This window comes from Polistes canadensis, unplaced genomic scaffold, assembly GCF_001313835.1.
Source record: "Polistes canadensis isolate GaletaPanama2010 unplaced genomic scaffold, ASM131383v1 scaffold_4, whole genome shotgun sequence".
Lineage (NCBI taxonomy): Eukaryota > Metazoa > Arthropoda > Insecta > Hymenoptera > Vespidae > Polistes > Polistes canadensis.
Window position 1 is genome coordinate 1,823,718 of NW_014569551.1, and position 21,638 is coordinate 1,845,355.

General features: G+C 26.7%; 4 protein-coding genes across 11 annotated transcripts in view; 2 read left to right on the top strand and 2 right to left on the bottom strand.

Annotated features, from left to right (window-relative positions):
- Positions 1 to 178: 178 nt before the first annotated feature.
- LOC106787497 (probable serine incorporator) lies at positions 179 to 7,367 on the bottom strand. 6 transcript variants are annotated; one of them, XM_014749901.1, is made up of 11 exons: positions 7,181 to 7,367; positions 6,588 to 6,752; positions 6,332 to 6,516; positions 6,023 to 6,232; positions 5,847 to 5,931; positions 5,588 to 5,771; positions 5,310 to 5,507; positions 5,032 to 5,070; positions 4,372 to 4,516; positions 4,088 to 4,269; positions 179 to 424 (listed from the first exon to the last, which is right to left on the bottom strand). In XM_014749901.1, the coding sequence occupies exons 1-10, from the start codon at positions 7,205 to 7,207 to the stop codon at positions 4,131 to 4,133; spliced, it is 1,377 nt and encodes a 458-aa protein (XP_014605387.1). In that variant the 5' UTR covers positions 7,208 to 7,367; the 3' UTR covers positions 179 to 424; positions 4,088 to 4,130. The 6 variants fall into 6 exon arrangements, with proteins under 6 accessions (XP_014605387.1, XP_014605370.1, XP_014605379.1 ...); XM_014749884.1 differs by having other exon boundaries at positions 4,372 to 4,531; XM_014749893.1 differs by having other exon boundaries at positions 4,372 to 4,519; positions 7,181 to 7,366.
- Positions 7,368 to 7,419: 52 nt separating this feature from the next.
- Positions 7,420 to 14,672, top strand: LOC106787480 (extended synaptotagmin-2). 3 transcript variants are annotated; one of them, XM_014749871.1, is made up of 17 exons: positions 7,420 to 7,580; positions 8,139 to 8,545; positions 8,625 to 8,765; positions 8,840 to 8,916; positions 8,984 to 9,050; positions 9,129 to 9,274; positions 9,355 to 9,475; positions 9,558 to 9,728; positions 10,224 to 10,309; positions 12,265 to 12,313; positions 12,393 to 12,482; positions 12,575 to 12,661; positions 12,737 to 12,895; positions 12,983 to 13,135; positions 13,223 to 13,343; positions 13,427 to 13,703; positions 13,794 to 14,672. In XM_014749871.1, exons 2-17 carry the CDS (start codon positions 8,213 to 8,215, stop codon positions 14,119 to 14,121), a joined length of 2,406 nt encoding a protein of 801 aa, XP_014605357.1. In that variant the 5' UTR covers positions 7,420 to 7,580; positions 8,139 to 8,212; the 3' UTR covers positions 14,122 to 14,672. The 3 variants fall into 3 exon arrangements, with proteins under 3 accessions (XP_014605357.1, XP_014605339.1, XP_014605348.1); XM_014749853.1 differs by lacking the exon at positions 10,224 to 10,309 and adding an exon at positions 11,478 to 11,569; XM_014749862.1 differs by lacking the exon at positions 10,224 to 10,309 and adding an exon at positions 11,478 to 11,569 and having other exon boundaries at positions 7,428 to 7,485.
- Positions 14,673 to 15,051: 379 nt separating this feature from the next.
- On the top strand, positions 15,052 to 18,821 carry LOC106787129 (EF-hand domain-containing family member C2-like). The gene is made up of 13 exons (XM_014749246.1): positions 15,052 to 15,108; positions 15,184 to 15,342; positions 15,421 to 15,571; positions 15,877 to 16,100; positions 16,224 to 16,469; positions 16,575 to 16,801; positions 16,880 to 17,071; positions 17,158 to 17,300; positions 17,378 to 17,574; positions 17,633 to 17,886; positions 17,972 to 18,151; positions 18,231 to 18,333; positions 18,525 to 18,821. The coding sequence occupies exons 1-13, from the start codon at positions 15,055 to 15,057 to the stop codon at positions 18,672 to 18,674; spliced, it is 2,280 nt and encodes a 759-aa protein (XP_014604732.1). The 5' UTR covers positions 15,052 to 15,054; the 3' UTR covers positions 18,675 to 18,821.
- A 313-nt stretch (positions 18,822 to 19,134) lies between these two features.
- LOC106787116 (protein Wnt-11b-1-like) overlaps positions 19,135 to 21,638 on the bottom strand; it is a 14,971-nt gene continuing 12,467 nt past the window's right edge. The window contains exon 5 of the mRNA XM_014749226.1: positions 19,135 to 19,474. Coding sequence (XP_014604712.1) covers positions 19,300 to 19,474 — 175 coding nt within the window. The 3' untranslated portion in view covers positions 19,135 to 19,299. The remainder of the gene's footprint in view (positions 19,475 to 21,638) is intronic.

Here is a 21,638-nt window from a genome sequence, read left to right on the forward strand (position 1 = left end):
GTGTTATATTAGATTTTAATTAGAAAATATATTACAAATATAAATATATTTCTCAAATCCTAAAAATTCCTAGCACACATTATTTACTTTAACTATGAGCCATTAATATTATCGAATAGTATATTTTATTTTAAATAAATGTGATTTTCGTGCAAGTTCACTCATTAGTTGTATATTATTTAGTAAGGTATAATTTTTTATTTGTTTTTTTATATTTTTTCTGGTACTTATAGTAAAATATTATAATATTTCATAAAACTATTTTTAGCAAGTATACTACACTCATATAAACAAATTATTTTCGTAAAGATAAAAATCTTTAATATTATACACATTATATTGCAAATAATTTGAGAACATTGCAAAATGATACTTACATTAAATAAGTCGTAATATAAACATAATTCATGATACAGGTTTTTAACTGAAAAAAAAAATAGAGAACAAAAGAAGAATGAAAAGTTTTGATAAAATAAATAAAAAAGATAATGTTAGTGATTAATAAAAAAAAAATGATATGAAAACTGAAAATACAAAAATCTTTTCAAACCGCAAAAAAGTCATTTCAATGATTATAACATCCTTTAAATCTTATTACTCATAATTATATATTATATTAATATTGATAATTTTTATATTTCATCATAACTATTAGATCCATCATATTATGGTCTACCAGTAAATGCTTAGAGTGGTACATAATGTTATTATTTAATTATAGATAAGCATAAATGGTGTTACATCAAAGAAACGCACTTATTATTAGTATAGAAATAATCATGCGCGTAATATATTTAGAAATGTTTTTAACTATCTAACAATGAAATTGTTATTAATAATATTTTATATTCAACTTTANTTTTTTTTCAATTCCTATATTATCTAGATAAATAAAAAAAAGAACAATTGAAGAAAAAAAAAAAAGAAATTAAAAATATTAGATTAATTTATTGATCACTTTAAAGATATGTTGTCGACAATGATAATAACGATAAGTATTTAATAGTTGTAAAAATTTTAACATCTTCAATAACATTTTACTTTACTCAATCAATCTATCTATCTATCTATCTATTTATCTATCTTTCTTTCTTTCATACTAAATATAACTTCTCAAGTTAATTATTGAAAAATTGAAAAATATTATCGCATAACAGGTAATTTCTTAGCTTCCGTGCAATTCAACTCACTTATCTTGTTAATTGGTACGAGTATATGATCGACCTTCGCATCATTTCGAATGTCAACTGAAAGTATGTGTGTTACAGTTAAAACGTATTGAGGTCACACACATACACACACACACATAAACTAAAGCAATACTTAAGTATATGTGAATTGTTATCGGTTTATATACGTTCTCCTCCTCCCACGTACTATAATTTTTCATTCTCGTTGTTATTTTTATTTATCTTCAAAAAAAAAAAAAAAAGAAAAGATGCAAATTGGATTTACAACGAATCGATGAAAAAATTCGATCATTTGTTCATATTTTCTTTTCGAATTTTTAAATATAATTATTTCGCGTTTAAAATTTCCCGCGCATCTTTGGATAAAACATTTATAAAATGTGTTCCTTTTTTTTTTCTTTTTTTTTTCTAGATAAAAAGATAATGATATTGTGCGACAGATTATGTCAAATTGCTTGCTTGATAAAGCTCTTTCTTCTTTTTCAATTTGTTCTTATATCTTATCGTTTAATATCAAATCTTTATACGTAATGCCAAAGAAAACGCATTATAAATGTTTATGAAAATAACATGAGCGGCCTTTTTTTTTTTTTTATATCGATGAAAGGTAGATCGAAATAGAAATACGTTTGTTTTATTGAGAATTGTGATTTAATTTATAGAAAAAAAAAAAAAAATTATAATATTATATTTTATATATATTATACATTTTTAAAATCTATAAGAAATAATATATATGTAAATTCATTTTAAAACACGTTCGCGAACGTGAATGTTATAACATTCAAATTTGAAATTTTTATTTTGAATTTTATTTGATATAACCTTAAGTTTTGTGTAATACCTGTAAAAGTAATGACTAACTGATTCTTTAATATATTGTATGATCATCTGACTGCTCTTATAAAATGTGTTTAATCAAATTTTGGATATTATAATTAATTTCAAAATAAAATGACTGTCACTTTTGTTTCTCTACCTTGTTGAAACTTTGACTGTCCACGAATGTATTTTAAGGGCCAATAATTTGTTTAGTTGATTTAATGTTTTATCATTTACACAATAATACAAAAAGAAAATAATTTCTATAACTTGGATGATTATTTTAATTTTTTGTTTTTAAATTCAAGTATCTCTTAACTTCAATTCATACGAATTGAATTCGATTTACATATATATTTATTTTTCAATATAATATATTATTGACACGTTTGAATTTCCTTTTGAAATGCATAGATTTATCGATTATCTTTAATACAACGTTTCACACAAACGTGTGAATATAATTCATATACAACTGATCTATGTATAGATGTGAAATTTAATGAGTTCTACATATTACGAGTGATCAATAAATTCACGCATGATCTATTGTGATAAGTGGACATAATTTATCATTAATTTATATTAATTTTAATACTATAGGAATGAAGTATTATGATTTATTGATTTTCAATGAAACATTTTTTGGATTGATCACATTCATTTATATTTTCAGTATAAAAAATTATTTCATAAAATAATGTGTAACAAAGTAATCTTAATTTTTAGCAAAATTAAAAATATACAAAGGATCACTATTCGTTAAAATAAATCATACATAATTTAAAATTAAATTTTTAACTTTACCAATTTATTAGTCAATATATAAACCATTGAAAAAATAAAAGAAACCAATTAAATAACAATTCAAAATTTATTATTACAATTCTTAATAGCCATCAAAATTCTTGAATAATTTATTTTACAAATCCTTGCATCAAAAAAAAAAAAAGACAAATAAGAGAAAAAGAATAATAATAACCAATTAAAAAAAGAATGAAAACGGAAAAAGAAAAAAGTAATTAAAAGTTAATCATTACAATTCTTAATAGCCGTTTAAACTTCTTGAATAAATTATTATTTACAGATCGTTAAATTGATCGTCAAAGAAAAGAAAAAAAACAAAAAGAAAATAGTTTGTTTATACATCGATTAAAAAATAATTGTAAGAAAAAGAAATAGAAGAAGAAGAAAATAGAAAGAGAAATAAAATAATTAAAAAAAAAAAATATCAGAAACTATGGTCGCGTTCGTAATTTACACGAACGGCCCAATACAATCAGGAAAAGAAAGCAGCGAATGGGGGAAGGAATTCGTTTCACTCGCTAAAAGAGAAGAAGACGAGTTGTGATTGTGTTAGCTCGTGTTTATCGAGATTTCTCGACGAAAGTAAAGGAGAGTTTAATACGTACGATCGTGTTGTTCAATCGTATATATTTGTGTTCGTTATTTCTACGTGTTTGTTTGCGATTGGATACCGATGAAAGAAACTCAATCTGGATTCGAGTCGATCGGTTGACTCTTTTTCAGAGTGTGTTTCCTTGCCTTGAATACGAGAACACTTTGCTGAACAACAAGGTGGATGCACTCGTTACTCTATCACAACTTTCAAACTTGCAAATTGAGATCCTTCTTTTTTTTTTTTTTTGAGAAGGAAGGGGAGAATTTTCGTTGACAATTTTCGATCATTTTTTCGTACAATATGCGTTATTTTTACGTATTTTTTTATTTTTGTAAAATATTGTATAATTTTTACAGTAACATTTATACACATCTTTTGAGAAAATATTTAACTACATTATAATTGTTATATCATATGTTTTTTTATTAATAGCGTTTTATGTTATATATATATATATATATATATATTTGTGTATATATATATATTTGTGTATATATTAAATTATTATTTTTTGTCATATCACTTAAGAACGTTGTTAATTAGCTTAACAAACAATATATTAATATATTAACCTTTGCACGAGCAAAGATAAAAAGAATAAGCTAGATTATTAAAATGTATCATGTTATCATTGATGCATTAAATATCAAGATTAAAATGAATACAAAGATACCTGTTTAATTAGTTGTTAACTTTCCTTAGAAAAACCTCCAAATTTATGAAAATTCTCGATTCGGGAAGAGTATTGGTGCAACCAGTGACCAAACATAAAGGGTCATGCACAACCACGAAGAAATTATTTTCACCCACATTGATGCAACATTAGAATTCAGAGTATCCAAGTTTGAATTAGGCCTGCGAAAAAAAGAATTTTATTTTTTTAATTATTTTTAACTGTTATTAATAAAAGAGATAATAAATTTAAGTGAAATATAGAAAATACTTTGAAATACTTACTCATACCAATTAGTAAGAGTCATCATCACATATAAAGTGGCAAGCGCAAACATTAAATGGAAGAAGCTCCAGTTGTATGCCACAGTTTCTTCTTCATTGTCCCAAACTTTAGCTTCACCACTTTCTGCATCTCCATTGCGACCTTCTACTGCAGTATAATCTAATTATGTTCCAGAAAATAAACAATCGCACAAATGCATTGCATTATAAATTGTGCAATTGTTAAAACTATCTTTTAAATATATTAATTTAATATTTCCACAATATGATAATGAATTATTATAAATAATAGTCATTTATATATATTTATATATATACAAATTCATTTTTATCTATCTTATAAAATAAAATACAAATAATTAAAATTTGGAAAGCAAATAAAAAAAAAAGACAATTCAAGCAGGCACACGCTGATTATAAAACAGGATTATTTCGTATATTTTTTTCCTTTTTACTACTGTCATTCTATTTTAAATTACAATGTAATACATAACCTTTTACTCAAGCAAGTGAAATCTATTGCAAAGGTGAACAATAATTTGTGGAAATGTTAAAGTTCTGAAATGCAAATACTTCAATGATAAAAACAAAAGACTAATAGTAGAAAATGCGTTAATTAAAAATTGCATTAACGTATATGATAGAACTATGTGTGCCTACCTTCATTGTCGATAAGATACTGGTCTCCTGCATTCCTAACTGTGTAAAAGAGTTAATACTTATTAAGGAAGTTTTATTTACAATATATATATTAAATGAATTAAATGATCTTAAAATTATTGATAACCCGTCAAATCTAGGATGTTTAAATGAAAATTAAAAATTGTTAGAAATGATTATTTCCATGCAACATTTATAATATCTATCATATAAAATTTGCCAAATATGTGAATTAACTCAACTAATATAAAAATATTGATATATCATTTTATTCTTACCAGCTCCATTATCTTTAACTAAAACATTTTCAGACATGGTGATCTTGGATGATTTTGATGCCGTACGTAGAGAACTATACAAAACACAACTGAACCATATTATGAGACCAATTATGCTTTCCTTATCAAAAGCAACACGATTTTGAGCATGCTTGTCGTTAGAGATTATTCCAAAGAATCCAGGATTGCAAGTACGATCTGTAAACATAATTATAAAAGATTAGTAAAAACAAAATATCATAAATATTTGTAATTAATTTAATTTGTATATTTGATACCTGGACTGTTGGAAATTCCGCTCCATGTTAAATAAACGACATACAATGAAACTATAGATGGCTGAAGTAAACCAGAATGTGGCTGATATTTTTGTACACTTGGAAGAATAGAAATTATGCTGATAATGACGCACAAAATAAGATTAAATGAAATAAAGAATTTATTAAGTGCGCAGTCATAAGGCTGAAAATATCAAATAAATGATTAATTATATAAAATATATATATATATAAACAGTTTTATAAAGAAAAAACTTACCTGAGTGAAATATACATAAAGTAATACAACGCCAGTAATAGCAACAGCATAATTAAACAAAGTAGCTCCCATTAATGCTGCATACCTATAATTAAATTTAGAAGTATTATTATTATTATAAATTCTACAAATATACAAATTCTAAGATATGAAATAAATTGTAAAAAGTTACGTACCAACTTTTTGATTCGGTGTCTTCATAATTACCTACCCAGGCATCTGCCCAAGAATGCGCAAAGTCCACAATTAAAATCAACTGTATAATAATGAAAAAGAAACCTCCTATCATTCCAAAATACATCCAGGTTGAACCGAATGACTTTTCAGGTATAAAGAAAGCACCGATTATACCGCCAATTATTAGAAGATATTTGATCGCCCAAAATCTGTAACATATATTAAATAACATAAGTAAACTTTCCAAAACTAAAAAAAATTCTAAATTCTATATTTCATCCTTTTTTTTTAATTCGATATAAACTTACCCATTTTGTATGGGTGCCCGTGGATCTTTAGAGCTTCTAACTCTGATCATCATAACAGACATCAAGAAAAAGTATAATGCAAGAATAAAACATATTCTATATACAGCTAAATAACCAACCGCTGATTCGCAGTCTACGGTAAATGAAGACGGGACATAATTTGTGCTATTAGCACAAAATGGAACCTATTAAAAGAAACAATATTATTTTCTTAAATATTAAACATAAGAATAGAAATAATTATTATGCTTATTACCTTTTTAAGAGCATCTTGTAAACCAGGCGCCATAGTAATACACGCAGCTATAGTACCAAGCATTAATAACATCGCATACATAATGCGAGTGCTAGTGCTGTTACGACAAGTTGGGCATTGTGAACAACAGAAACTACACGCTGTACTGCCACACAGGCAGGCAAGCTATAACAAATAATATAAATATTATTGAAATAATAACATTAACAGAAGAAAATTGACTCAATCATCCATTACATGTCAAAAAATAAAAGCGTGTTAGACTAAAAACGCAAAATATATTGTTTCTACGATAGGCACAAAACTGTTCAAATTATCCAGATACAATTTTGTTCCATTTATTAATCATGTCAAACATAATTAAATTTGTTAATTAAATATATGACAAAGAAATAACATAACCATAAAACTTTGTTTGCATATTTATATTAAATATAATCTAACACAAGAATGACATTTCATTATGAAATTTAATATTGCAAAGAGTAAAAATATATATATGTATATATAGATATACGCATTAAATCAAAATCAAAATGTCAATTTATATCTTTGACATAATTGAATAAGATCAAAAGAAAGAAATAATTTACCTGCGCTGTGGAACAAACGAGACCCATGTTTAAACTTGGTTAATGTATTTTATGCACGATAATCAAGTAATTAATAAAGTAAAAGATATTTTTCAGTCGGTACAAAATCGATCATCTATGTGTTATGAAAAAAGATATCACGAAGTAATAAGAATTCGTTTATAACAATGGCGTCTTGACAAATGTATGGAGAGCAACTTCAAGCAATCAGCTGACTGCTGACGTCATGATTCCAATTTGTAGTAGACTTCAGAGAAATCTTTGAAATATCTAATTTAAGTCTTAACGACCTTGAAAAAGCTAAGGTATGACTAATAACTAAAAATTAATTTATCCATTGGCGTCGTTGCTTGATTATTACCATTTGAAAGAACACATTACTAAACGTTCTATTATAAGTGTAAGTCACTTGCATTATATTCTTGTACACTTTAACACCAATTGCATCCTACATCAATTTGCTACAAACAATTCATCATGCATTTATCGTATAACTCGTTCTATCTTATAAATCATATAACTTGCAATTATTCGTTTTCTACGTTTCCAATACGTTGCTTCAGAAATTTCTTTTTTTTCCTTAATAATTTTTACATGCATAATACTTTTTTTTTAGGTTATTTTATTGATTAATTTAAGATTTATTCTGCATTATAATCTTTTGCTATACAATATATTATAGACATATGAGTAAAATAACAAAAGAAACTAATATTGTACATGTAAAAGTTATAAAGAAAAAGATAGAAATCTTTGGAACAACTTAAAAATTTATTTGAGGATTTGTATTATTATGTTTTTTATTAATTATTTTTTACAATTAAATTAACAGGTCGACTGCCACGCAAGTTTGACATGTTTTTCTGTAGAGGCCACAATTCTAAGTGAATGACTGACGTGGCAGTCAACGTGTTAATAATATTTCTTAATATATAAATAGTGTTTTTATTTTTTTTAGGAAGATTAGAATAGACATCGAGTGGCATTTAAATTGTGTATGAACAATATTGATCGTAATTAAAAATCATAATTATGGAGCCTGATCCATGTGACAATAAAGTACCTAAACCATATATTTGGCCATATATGACCATGTCTTCGTTAATTAAATCATTCTTTATAAACTTAACAACTACTGGTATTATATGGAGTTGGGGATACATGAATTTTAGCTTAGCATGGCTATTCGCTCCTATTATACTTTTGGCATGGAAATCAGAAAGACAGAAGGATCAACAATTAAGAGCCATCACTGCGCAAGCCAGTGTAATAGCTAATGAAAAAGAATTGATCGGTAACAGAATGGACGAATTACCATCTTGGGTTTATTTTCCTGATTTTGATAGAGCTGAATGGTTAAACAGGGTAGAGTAAATCTCCCTTATCTTCTACTAATAATATAACTGTTTTAATTTTATCCTTTATTTATGTTTACTATTTTTAGATATTATACAAAGTTTGGCCAAGTATTAATCAGTACGCTCGTGAACTTTGCAAACAAACAATAGAACCATCTATCGTTCAAAAACTAGCCGATTATAAAATCAAAGGATTTCAATTTGAACGATTAGTTTTGGGCAGAATAGTAAGTTAAATTTAACAAACAAAATATATATGCATCGATATGATTTACTATTCATAAATAATATTTTATTTCAGCCTCTCAAAATCTATGGAATAAAAGTTTACGATAAAAATACTTCTAGAAATGAAATCATCTTAGATGCCGATGTAATGTTCGTATTTAATTTACATAAATACATAGCAATGAAATGAATATGAAAATAATCATTATATTTGTAGGTATGCTGGAGATTGCGATATTACATTTTCTGTTGGAAACATAAAAGGTGGTATCAAAGATTTCCAGGTAAATATTCTAAAAGTTGCACATATCTTGAATGTATTTTAAAAATGTTTATAAATCTATTAATTATTATTATATTAGCTTCGAGGTCTAATGCGCATTGTTATGAAACCAATAATATCGGTGATACCAATAATTGGAGGAGTACAGGTCTTCTTTTTAAACGTACCAGCAATCAATTTTAATTTAGTGGGTGTAGCCGATGTACTTGATCTGCCTGGTTTTAGGTAAAGTACTTGGAATTATCGCAAATAAATAATGAAATACAATAATTCATTAGATTAATATGAAATATTATGTTTAATAGTGAGACCTTAAGAAAAACAATTATAGAACAAATAGCTGCAATTGTGGTATTGCCTAATAAAATTGTTATTCCTTTGAGTGACCAAATACCAGTAGAGACATTAAAAGTTCCTGAACCTGAGGTAATTGCAATTAATTATTTAATTGTCTAATATATGAATATATATCATTTATTAAAATTATCTTTTTTAATCATTTCCATAGGGTATTTTAAGAATTCATGTTATTGAAGCAAAACATCTTATGAAGAAAGATATTGGTATGTTAGGTAAAGGGAAATCTGATCCATATGCTATTATAAATGTTGGTGCTCAACAATTTAGGACCCAAACTATTGACAATACTGTCAATCCAAAATGGGACTTTTGGTGCGAGGTATGATTAATTTATTCCAATTTTTAATCATATAAACTTTTAAGAACACGTATAATGCATGAGCTTCACTGCAATCAATTGCATAAGATATTCTTTCGCATCTCCTTCAAAATCTATCGGATGGTAAGAAATATTCTCTATCTATCAAAGAAAAAATTATATCGACTTAAACATTTCTTATTTATTGATTATTCGATAAGTATTATGTTTAAATATTATAAACAAATTTTCTTTATTTTATTTTAGTTTCATCTACGAGAATACGGCTAATCTAACACTTCTTCTTTCTCTAACATCTACTAATATTCGCTTAAACATAAAACGACTCCTTTTTTATCATCTTTATGTTGAAAGTTTCCTTTGGTGCTATAAGAATTAAATTAACTTCTATTCAAAAGTCTAGATCGACTACATTTTAGTATATGTTACTTTAATTTAATATCACTATTCAGTATGTATGTGTGTATGTGATGTGTGACACATTATGTGGACCAGTGTGCCATCTCATCGGCCATCGCTCAGCAACTGACAGTGCTTGTGTGGGACTATGATGATACTAAAGGCGATGAAAGCCTTGGAAGGTATGATAAAATAATATATTACATTATTTTTTTATTTTTCAAATTAAGATCAAAGAGTATCGTAATTTTCATAATTTATTATTGTGTTTTTTTTTTTTATAATAAAAGAAGTTCAAGTCTTAAGAAATGTATATATACAAAGTGTCTGCGCTGTTTGACTGGAGAAACTTCAGACACACTGTATATGTATGCACATTTATATAATGCTATTTATATTCTTATTGTATATATTAATATTTATTGATCTTATCATTCACATATTTTTCTATTACAAGCTGCTTTATTATTATCATCATCTGTAATACTGTAAAATATTTGCATGTTTGTGGTAAAAATAAAATTCTAGGTAATTATTGTATATTTGTGGAAGCATGGTTTAGGCTTGATGCTCAATGCATGAATATATCATTTCTATATAATCTCAATTATTGATGATGTTTTCTACTAAACATATTTTTGGATAATTAATACACATGAAAATAAAAAACTATATGTAGTAATTTATAACTAATGGTTCTCGTAAATTGAAACAAAGTGTATGTTACATATTATTTAAAATCTATCAAAGTAGTATTTTCAATTATATTCGTATTTCACTTCATAATATTGACACACAGGCTGTGATCAGTTCATGCATTAAACAAGAAGCTGTGGTGTCCCTTTGGGATTGGGATCCAAGTGTTCCTTCTATGCAATTTGATGACTTTCTTGGCAGGTAGTAATGTCTTATTAGATGATAACACCATTTAATGAGAACCAATTAAAAAATTTAAAAACAAAAATGCCTATGATAATTTCAATTACAATAGTGTGCGCTTTTTGTACGTCGAATATGTTTTTTGTTTTTTACTAATAATTTAAAAAATTAAATGCCCACATTTTCTATACGTAATTTTGTAGCTTTGTATTCGTGAAATATGAACAAAAAAAAATAATTGTTCATATTTCACGAAATGTTTGAATAATTTAATTTTTCTTATTTTTATAGTTTTTATTAGATTACTTCAATATATTTTCTTAAATGTATCTCTTTGTTTCTCTTTTTTTTCCCCCTTTTCTTTCGTTTTTCTTTTTTCGTTTAATTTTAATTTCAAATTAAAAAAAGCAGAGTGATTAGGTGACTTAAAGTAAGAAGATCTAAAACAATAATGATTTTATGTAATGCCAGTTTGTAGTTGAAGAGGGTTTGGGAGCCCACAACACCGTGATTACCGAGCTTTTTGACAAAGACAACACTGGTCAGGATGACCCACTTGGCAGGTATTGCTACTTGTACCAAGTATACTATGAGAATAATAAATTTCACTCGAATCAATTTTTAGAGAATAGTATATCTATTCTATCCCTTAACTGTAAATTATAAGCTTGCATTTCAACGGTATATTAAAGAGATATAGCATTCAAATTTCTGTTTATATAGCATGAGTCATATGAAGGAATTTAAATTCTATACGCATACATGATGATTCCTAAATCCTTGTTTCTTATATAAAAATGTTTCATACAATACTACAATATTTCATATATAAGAAAAGAAAGATCTTTATTTTTCAGATTCATGTCACCATATTACTCTTATATTACATTATATTTATTATAATATTTATTTAAATCGGGAAATATTCGTACCATAGCATGTTGCATGTGTTATTAATTAATGAATGTATTATTATTATTTAATTAACTATATAACTATTGTATATAAATCATTAGCTTTGAATTATTTAATATCAGTGAGATTAAAATATTGCATTGTTGTATATACTATAGCTGTATTATTTTTGCTATTGTATGTACCTAGCTTCACCACATGATGTATTTATATAACAGCGTATAATTATTACTTAAGTTTTATTAGCATATCATCGAATGCAACGTTTATTTTGCTTTTACAAAAAAAAAGATACAAACAAATATAGATGTTAAGAAAAAAAATACATATTCTAAATTTGTAGGGCCACCATAGAAGTCAATCGCGTTAAAAAGAAAGGAGTGTTAGATACGGTATGTAAATAAATATTATTTAAATATTTTAATATGTTAATTAATTAATCATTTAACGACGATCGGTTTTATTTAAAAGTGGGTATCGTTGGAACAAGCAAAGCATGGAATGGTTCATCTAAGATTAACGTGGCTTCAACTTTCAAAAAATCTTGGTTATTTGCAAGCTGTAAGTATATTATTGTATTAATAATTTTATCATAAGTTAAAACATAAAGAAGTATATATATATATATATATATATATATATTTTTTTTTTAGGCATTAATAGAAACTCAAGAACTTCGTGTAACATCTATGAGTACGGCCGTACTTATATTTTACGTAGATTCAGCTAAAAATTTACCAGTAAGAAATATTTTATTTTATTTTATTAAATCATGTTATAATAATGAAGAAAAATAATTGTGAAAAATATTTCAGTGTGTTCGTGGAAGTAAACAGCCCGATGTGTATCTTCAAGCAAGCATCGATAACCAAACACAACGAACTAATACAATATTAAGATCGTGTGATCCGGTATGGGAACAAGGGTTTACTTTTCTAGTCAGCAATCCAGAATCCAGTATAATGCACATCCAGGTCATTGATCTATTCGATGATATTAAAATCGTAATGCAATATTTATTAAAATATTTTCTAATTCTTTTTTTGAATTTGTTTATTTAGATATTCGATGAAAAAACTAATATGACGGTCGGAGAAATGTCTTACAAGATTTCTTTACTTACCGAAAAAGATAATCTTGAAGTAACTCAACAACCGTTCGATTTACAAATGGCAGAAGCGGATAGTAAACTTGTCTTATCGATGTCTTTAAGTGTAAGTAATAATTATACAAATTAATATATGTTTAAATAAGAATGACTTATTTATTTAAAAATAATTCTTAATTATCATTTTATGTAGATTCTTAAATACGAGGAGCCGGAACTTACTTCTGAAGAAGACGAGGATGATAAAGAAAATGAATTGATTAAAAAAATGGAACGTCAAGAATCCGACGTCAGTAATGCCTTTCAGCCTAGTGGTAAGTTTAAGAAAATTTATTATGTTTGTTATTATTAATTGTATATAAAATACATTGCCTGATTCATTATATTTCTATTGTAGTACCTCCAAGTCCTCTTAAAAAACAATATTCAAAGGAGTCGATCAATAGTACTGCATCTACTCTAATACCACCAATTGAAGAAACGATTTCACAAGCAAAAGAGGAGGATGTCGTTAGTATTGCACCATCTGTTTCTTCTTCATCATCTCCGGGTCTTATTCATAGAACTCCAAGTACTACATCGTCTGCAGGTGAATCGAAATTAGGAAGAATACAATTAACTATACGATACAGTATTCAAAGACAAAAACTTATTATCGACGTTCACAAAATCGCGTAAGTATTTTCATATATTTTATATCTAATAATATAATTTAATATTATATAAAGTTAAATAGATATTTTAATTATTTTTATATATTACAGAAATTTACCTCTTCCACAAAATGATCCGTTTAATATACCAGATCCGTACGTAAAACTTTATCTTCTACCGGACAAGCACAAAGAAACAAAACGTAAAACGGCTGTAATGAAGGACAATTGTAATCCGATATTCGATGAAAAGTTCGAATATCTCATATCGCAAGCTGATTTAAATTCACGCATTTTAGAGGTTTCTGTTTGCACGCAGAAAGGTTGGCTTTCTACCGGTAGCAAAATTATGGGCCAACTTCATTTAAATTTAAGCGAGATTTACGTTAATAACTCACAAACTAGTTGGTATGATTTAGAGCCAGAGACGAAAGATTAAAAAAAAATGAACAAAACGATAACGACGATAAATGGTATTAAAGAAAAAATTGTATGAACTATGCACGTGCCTAAATCTATCGATATTCAATGAATAGCTTTTTATATTAACAGAGAACATATCTTTGGTGCTACTAGCGTTCCTATCTCAAACAATTATTACAATAGTTAAAATATGAAAACCGTCCGAATAATTATAACATTATATTATTGTTTAACGTTTAATTTCTCACACATTAACTTAATTTTATTTATTATCCTCGTTTCATACTAATTTAATAGATTACGTATAAGTTACTAACTTATTACGCTTAAAAATAACCAAAATGCATTTACTATATATGATGGAAAGGAAATATAATATAATATATGCTGCAGAATTATATAAATATTGTCAATTTGAAAGATGAGATTTGTTTCATGTGTAATTTTCTATTACAAGTATTTGTAATCGAAATGTCATTTTTGAAAGTATTTTATCAGAAGAAAGTAATTGCTAAAAATATACTTTTATAGCATATTTTTTACTGAAGACAATTATATAAAATATATTTTTTTCTATATATAATATATAAACATGTAATAATATAAATCATTGGTAACAATAAAAAAATAAATTGAACATCGAGACTTGTAATTATTGTATTATTGTTAATGAATATTTGTAAATTAATTAAACGAAATACGATTTTTTAATGTGATAAAGAAAAAAAATATAAAAAGAATTATCCTGCAAAAGATAGAAGAAAGGTATTATCACGTTTACGTAATATAATTATCACCAAGGTAACAACCTCAGTAAATAAGTCGTCTGTTCATTTTGTTATACCTCATTCACCACGATTAGGAAGTTTAACAAAATATTATTTTATTTATTTATCATATCAAATCATTTTTTATACATTTGGAATATTTATATTAATCTATAAAAAAAATGTTACGAGCACCAGCACTACCTCTTTTACCTGGATTCAATTTTGATAGGAATGTAAGATCTCAATTTGACACATAATAATTATTTGAAATAAAAAGTAGAAAAAAGATCTATCATTTTAAATTACAGCTAGGTCGTAATAAATTTCATAGAAGTCAATACTTTGACAAAATACACGATGGTGTTTATTACCTTTCTGAAAAAAAATCTGACTTCGGTCGATATCCATCTATTTATACACGTGGTGAAGTACAGGAGATACCACCATGGATAGCATACGATGGCCAAGTATAATTCAATCAATTATTTAATTAAATAACAACGTATTTGTCACGTTGTTGTTAATATTTATTTTATTTATTTTAGAGATTAATGTTCGATGCGTATTATCAAGAGACCGTACAAGAAAGATGGAAATCACCATTTCAAATTCGTCGAGTTACAATAAGTTTTTTCTTAGAAGACGGAACAATGAAAATATCCGAGCCGATCGTAGATAATAGTGGCTTAGAACAAGGTTCAATGGTGCATCACCTCTGAACTTTTTTTTTTACCATACATATTATGTACATTATTTAAAAAAAAGGATTTACAATGGTCGATCAATATTATTTTACATTACGTTACAAAATGACGAAGTTTTGGTTTTCTTTTTTTATTACAATCGTAATTTAATTATTAATTTTTTCGACAACTACATACAAATTATTTATATTAAATATACTATGTAAGAAATATATTAAATACGACACACTCATTTTGTAAGGTGGTAAAATAATTTTGATTAGTTTCATTAAATTGATATTAATTATTTATTTATAGGTGTTTTGTTAAGACGTCAAAGAATTCCAATGCCTGATCCAGTTAAATTTAGATTTTACGACATCATAGATTTAAATATTGGCAAAGAACCGGAAATATTTGGTAGGGTATATAAAATAGTTGATTGTGACAAGTTTACAAGACACTTTTTAAATCGTATGGGTATACCAGTACCGGATCCAATTAAAATACCTAAAGATCCATACATGGAAGCAAGAAAAATTGTAAGCTTATTTAAAAATCAAATGTATATACGGCTGACAATGTTTTGCTGTTAAAATCTCAGACACATTGTGTACATTTAAATGTATTATCATTTAACAAACTAACATGAAATATTTTAACAGCCAAATTTTCCCAAGAAACCAAGAACTTACAAAATTGACAACCTTGGTAATTTTTTAAAATACGATAGACAAGTATTAAGATTTTATGGATATTGGGACGACACAGATAATCTTCATGGTATTGTACACGATCTTGAAATTCATTATTATCTTGCTGACGACACTATTGAAATCAAAGAAAATTTTCCTCCCAATTCTGGAAGAGATTCTGGATTTGTCCTTGTTAAAAGAATGAAAATTCCTAAAGTAATATTTTAATTAATATATATAACAATCGATATTGATTTTTAAATTTATTTATTCGTTTAATATCGTTCCATCAACGTATTCAAAATCTTAAATCAATTTTAGTTTTATTCGGGATTGGATCCAATCGGTGCTGGTGATCCTTTTACCATTTTAAACGTAATGGGTGACGATACTAATCAAAGTTATACGATGATAGACGCATTAAATACTGGATTAACGAAGAAAGAATATTACAAGGATAATGAATTATCAATAGGTGCTATAATGAACGTTTTTGGAAGAACTGTCGTTATAACGGACATGGATACATTCACAAAAGAATATTACAGGTGATTTATATAAAATAAATATCAATCACAAATTAAGGATAAAAAATTGTATATTGAAATATTGATTTAACATTTAAGAACCAAATATGGATTAAACGATTTTATTCCGTTGGAGAGACCGCAAAAAAAAAATGAAATTTGTTTACCAGTTGAAAAATACATTCCACCGTACAATGGTTTCGGTTCTTACGACGATTCTCTTGGAAATTGTTTAACGATGATACCGAAAGCACCTAAAACGGATTTCGTTAAATTTCTACATTACGATAAGTTAGATTTGCTGTTCGTCATTTGATTTTTTTTCAAATTTTAATTTCATTACATTCGGATTTGTTTGTCTTTTTGTTAATAATTAGGCAAGGTTTCAACAGTCGAGTTTTAAGATTTCGTGCACAAATGATATCAAAAATACCGGAAAATTTGGACAGACATTTTATCATAAGAGTATATCTCATAGACGATTCGATTTCTATTTTTGAATTAACGAAAAGAAATTCAGGTATGTCTCGTAAGAAATTTATGAAATTCCTTTCGTATTCTAAATTGGTTTTCTCTTTTTTTTTTTTGTTGTATTAGGTTTTAGAAGATGTTTATTTTTAAAAAAGATGCCAGTAATGCTACCGAAACAGAACATATTCTCTAGTACAAAACCGGAATATTTCAAGCCAGAAAATTTTTATATAGGAGCACGTTTGAATATAAACGAGTTTCATTTCTCGATTATTTCTGCCGACGATTATGCGCTACGTTACATGGAATTAAATTGCGAAAAGGTATAAACGTGTTTTTCTATAATCGAATTATCATAATTATTCAATTATTATTTATTAGTTTCCCAAAGCAAATATCAAATTGATCATGGGAAAATTAAAAGAAGCATTAACACCAGTTTACAAAGAATTTGTTCAAAATTATTCGCCATCTTCGTTAGCTGAACACAAAATTCCAACGTTGGAATACGAAAAATTTAGGAATGCGTTGTGCACGTATTTGGGAGATCAAATAACCGAGCATGAAATAATTACAGTTGCTAGACATTATTCTTCGCACGAAAAGAAAATATTTCACACGAGGGAATATGTCAGGTAATTCAAATCAAAATAAAATAATAATTGTACGAATATATTCAATTGAAATTGATAAGATTTCGTTTGTTTGTTTTGAATTTAGACAATTGGTTCATACTGAACTTAATCGAGATATATGGAACGAGGCTGATAGATTAAAGGAAGATCTTTTACATTGGGATAGGCAAAAAATTGGTTACTTACCCCGCAACACGATTTATGCAGTTGTACGTGCTTGTAGAATACCATTAGATATCGAATTAATAAATTCGATGTTGGATAAGTAAGTTTTTGAAAATGTTCTATTTATTATTTTAAAAGCTAATTTTTTTATATAATAATTATTATTACAATTTATAAAGTTTACGCAAAGATGAGGAAGGTAAAATAGATTACAACGATTTATTGGATTTTATCAACGTTAAAATAGATCCGTTACCTCCTGCAATTCCCATAAACGTTAAGGTATTTCATTCGATGTTATCGTATTTTTATATTACGAGGGTGGATTGCTAAAGTTTTGATGAACTTCGAAAAATACGAGTGGCTTTGATTAGGCAAATAATTGTTTCAAAAATACTTTACAATCCAGCCCGCGTTATTTGAACATTTTATTTTATTAATAATTTTATTAATAATTTTATGCATCGACACAGACAGCATTATGGTGGGCATCGGAAAAAGAACCGGATTGTGGTTCTGGTATTGATTGGCATTGCTTTATCAAAGATCTTGATATAAAAACGAATGACGAGACGTTGGATATCAAGGTAGAACAAAATAACGAAAATTATGTGGAACCGTGAAGAAACGATTTAATTGGTATATCTAATATTTAAAATGTTATTTTATTTTTGTTTTTGACTGACTATTTTATAACGTAAAACATTTAAAATTGTTCACGCACGTAATTAGCGTTAACGCACTATTTCTATTTACAATATCCGATGCTACGATATATTATTAATTAATTGTATCCGACTAAAAATTACGCTAACATTTTTATCGTATTTTTCTTTTCTTTTTTTTTTTTTTATACAGAATATTTCATAATACGAAGAGACTATAATTGAACTCAAATCACAAATATATACGTAGGATAATAATTCTATTTACGTATACAACATGAAATACGATGGTTTCTTCTCTCTGTTTCTATAAAGTTTCGATTAGAAAAATTAATCGTCATCTAATTTTAATTCTTAACGATAATTTTTACGTTTCATTTATTTCTTTTTCTTTTTTTTTGTTTTGTTTTGTTTTGTTTCTAAGCAACGACACAAAAAGACACGGTACGTAATAAATATCGCTGAAAAATACATCATAAATAATATTAGATATTACCTGCACGTAAGATTATTGTTAATAAAAATCCACGTGTAAAAATTTTATTGCGAAAAAAGATATATATATATATAAATAGTTCGTTTCTTAATTGCACTCGTATGTTTCCACGATTCTTCTGCAAGTATTGCACTTGACGTAGCAACAATTGACGTATTTGCAATTGCATCTTTCGAGAATTTCTTCGGTTTTCGTTATGTGACCTCGACCGCAACAAAGATATTCGCAACCCTCATAACCCGTGCTACTGCCGTTACATTGTCTGCAATCAATTAATCAATTAATCGTATCGTAATTATTTTATGTCAAATAATATTTACATGGAGATGTTCTTAATTATAAAGAAGAAGAAAAAAAATACAATTACAAAAACGAAATTGATTTCAAGAATTTCTTTATGCAAAAATAATCTCGTACAATAATTATTAAATATTTGTTTGCAAACGATAAATAATCGAACAAAATTGATATTACGAGTTATTTCTTAACGATATAAAATAAATTGGTATAAAAAAGAAAAATGATCATTAAAGAAAATTTATTTTTTATTCGATCCACTGTGTCATAATTACTAGTACGTTTAATATATATATGTACTGATTCGATGCATGGTAAGATAGTGATTAACTGTTTGAAGAAAAATCACTATCGCATGACACTCCATCGACCTAAATATTATATATTCGGTCAAGACAAATATTATAATAATATGTTCCGTTATTTGAAACGTCAAGAAGTAATATTAAACGAAAGGACGAAAGAACGAAAGATTAAAAAAAAAGGAACACACGAAAGTTAATTTAGTATATCTTTCAAATACATTTTTTTTTTTAATGGAATTCTCTTCGTCGAATATTTCCATCACGAGAGACACAAATAATACCTTTCGCTATATATCTTTCATTTTGACGGTGGATATTACACATCATTCGAGGAATGCTTTGCAGGATTAAAAAAAAGAAAAAAAAGAAGAAAAAAAAAAAGAAAGAAAAAAAGTATTCTAAAAGCATACGTCTTACGGCTTCTATCTCTCGTAATAAACATTCGCCACTCCCACTTAAGTATAATTATACGTAGCCTTTTAATTACCGGCTGTAAGAAACGTAGTGGAATCGAAATGAATCGAAAATGACCATACAAGACCACCTCGTCTCGTCTCGATTAACGTAAATTTTGAATAATTATCTCTCTCCACCTTTCTCTCTCTTATTCTTTGAAATGTTTGAATTAAAATCATATTTATTTTATACTATAATAATTAATTATGATTTTAACAGTTGAGTGGGGTGAGAAGAAGATACGATAGGATATTAACAAAAATCACAAATCGTTATTTCATTACATACAAATTATATATATGTAACCGTCAAAGCCGGAAATCAGTTATTGTTAGTAATTCCTCGGCATTGTTATCAATGCAAAGCGCTTTCCGAAAAGTTTTGGTAAATATTTTTTATACTAAAAGTAAATAGATTTTAATGAAACTTACATTAAATTAAAGAACACTCTTTTGTCTACGCGTAGAACACCATATCGAGTTATAAATTTAGCATGTAAAGTTCAGAAAATGTCAGAGAATGCAATGCTGTAAATTGTGCATCATTGCAATTTCTTTGAAAAGTTTTAGTAAATATTTTGTATACTATTAGCAAATGGATTTTAATGATTTTTATATTAAATTAAAGTACACTCTTTTGTCTACGCGTAGAATACCATATCGAGTAATAAATTTAGCATGTAAAGCTCAGAAAATGTCAGAGAATGCAATGCTGTAAATTGAGCATCATTGCAATTTCTTTAAAAAGTTTTAGTAAATATTTTTTATACTTTTAGCAAATAGATTTTAATGATTTTTATATAAAATTAAAGTACACTCTTTTATCTATAAGTTGAATATTTATTTGAGTGATAAATCGATTTGCAAAGGTTCATAAAATGGCAAAGAATGAGATGCTGCAAAATTTTTCCAACTTTGCCATTTCTTTGAAAAGTTTCGGCAAATATTTTTTATACTTAGAGTGAATAGATTTTAATGAAACTTATATTAAAATAAAGTACACTCTTTTATCAACAAGTTGAATATTTATTTGAGTTATAAATCAATTTGCAAAGGTTCAAAAAATGGCAAAGAAAAATTGGCGGGTTAGGCATTGTTCACATTGCCTAACGCTAGGCATTGTTAACATTGCCGGGGGAGGTTTGGAACCTAGGCCGGTAATGTTAACAATGCCTGGTTTTAGGCATTGCTCACAATGCCTAACCCGCCAATTTTTCTTTGCCATTTTTTGAACCTTTGCAAATTGATTTATAACTCAAATAAATATTCAACTTGTTGATAAAAGAGTGTACTTTATTTTAATATAAGTTTCATTAAAATCTATTCACTCTAAGTATAAAAAATATTTGCCGAAACTTTTCAAAGAAAT

Bases quoted from the DNA above. Each gene is read 5' to 3' on its own strand.
- LOC106787480 (XM_014749853.1), top strand. From the start codon at position 8,213: ATGGAGCCTGATCCATGTGACAATAAAGTACCTAAACCATATATTTGG. The intron at 9,051-9,128 runs GTAAATATTCTA...TTATTATATTAG, and splicing joins GTGGTATCAAAGATTTCCAG to CTTCGAGGTCTAATGCGCAT. The intron at 9,476-9,557 runs GTAATTGCAATT...TCATTTCCATAG, and splicing joins TAAAAGTTCCTGAACCTGAG to GGTATTTTAAGAATTCATGT.
- LOC106787497 (XM_014749884.1), bottom strand. From the start codon at position 7,207: ATGGGTCTCGTTTGTTCCACAGCGCAG. The intron at 6,753-7,180 runs GTAAATTATTTC...TATTTGTTATAG, and splicing joins TCGTTTGTTCCACAGCGCAG to CTTGCCTGCCTGTGTGGCAG. The intron at 5,071-5,309 runs GTAAGAATAAAA...TCTTTTACACAG, and splicing joins AGTTAAAGATAATGGAGCTG to TTAGGAATGCAGGAGACCAG.
- LOC106787129 (XM_014749246.1), top strand. From the start codon at position 15,055: ATGTTACGAGCACCAGCACTACCTCTTTTACCTGGATTCAATTTTGAT. The intron at 16,470-16,574 runs GTAATATTTTAA...AATCAATTTTAG, and splicing joins AAAGAATGAAAATTCCTAAA to TTTTATTCGGGATTGGATCC. The intron at 16,802-16,879 runs GTGATTTATATA...TTAACATTTAAG, and splicing joins TTCACAAAAGAATATTACAG to AACCAAATATGGATTAAACG.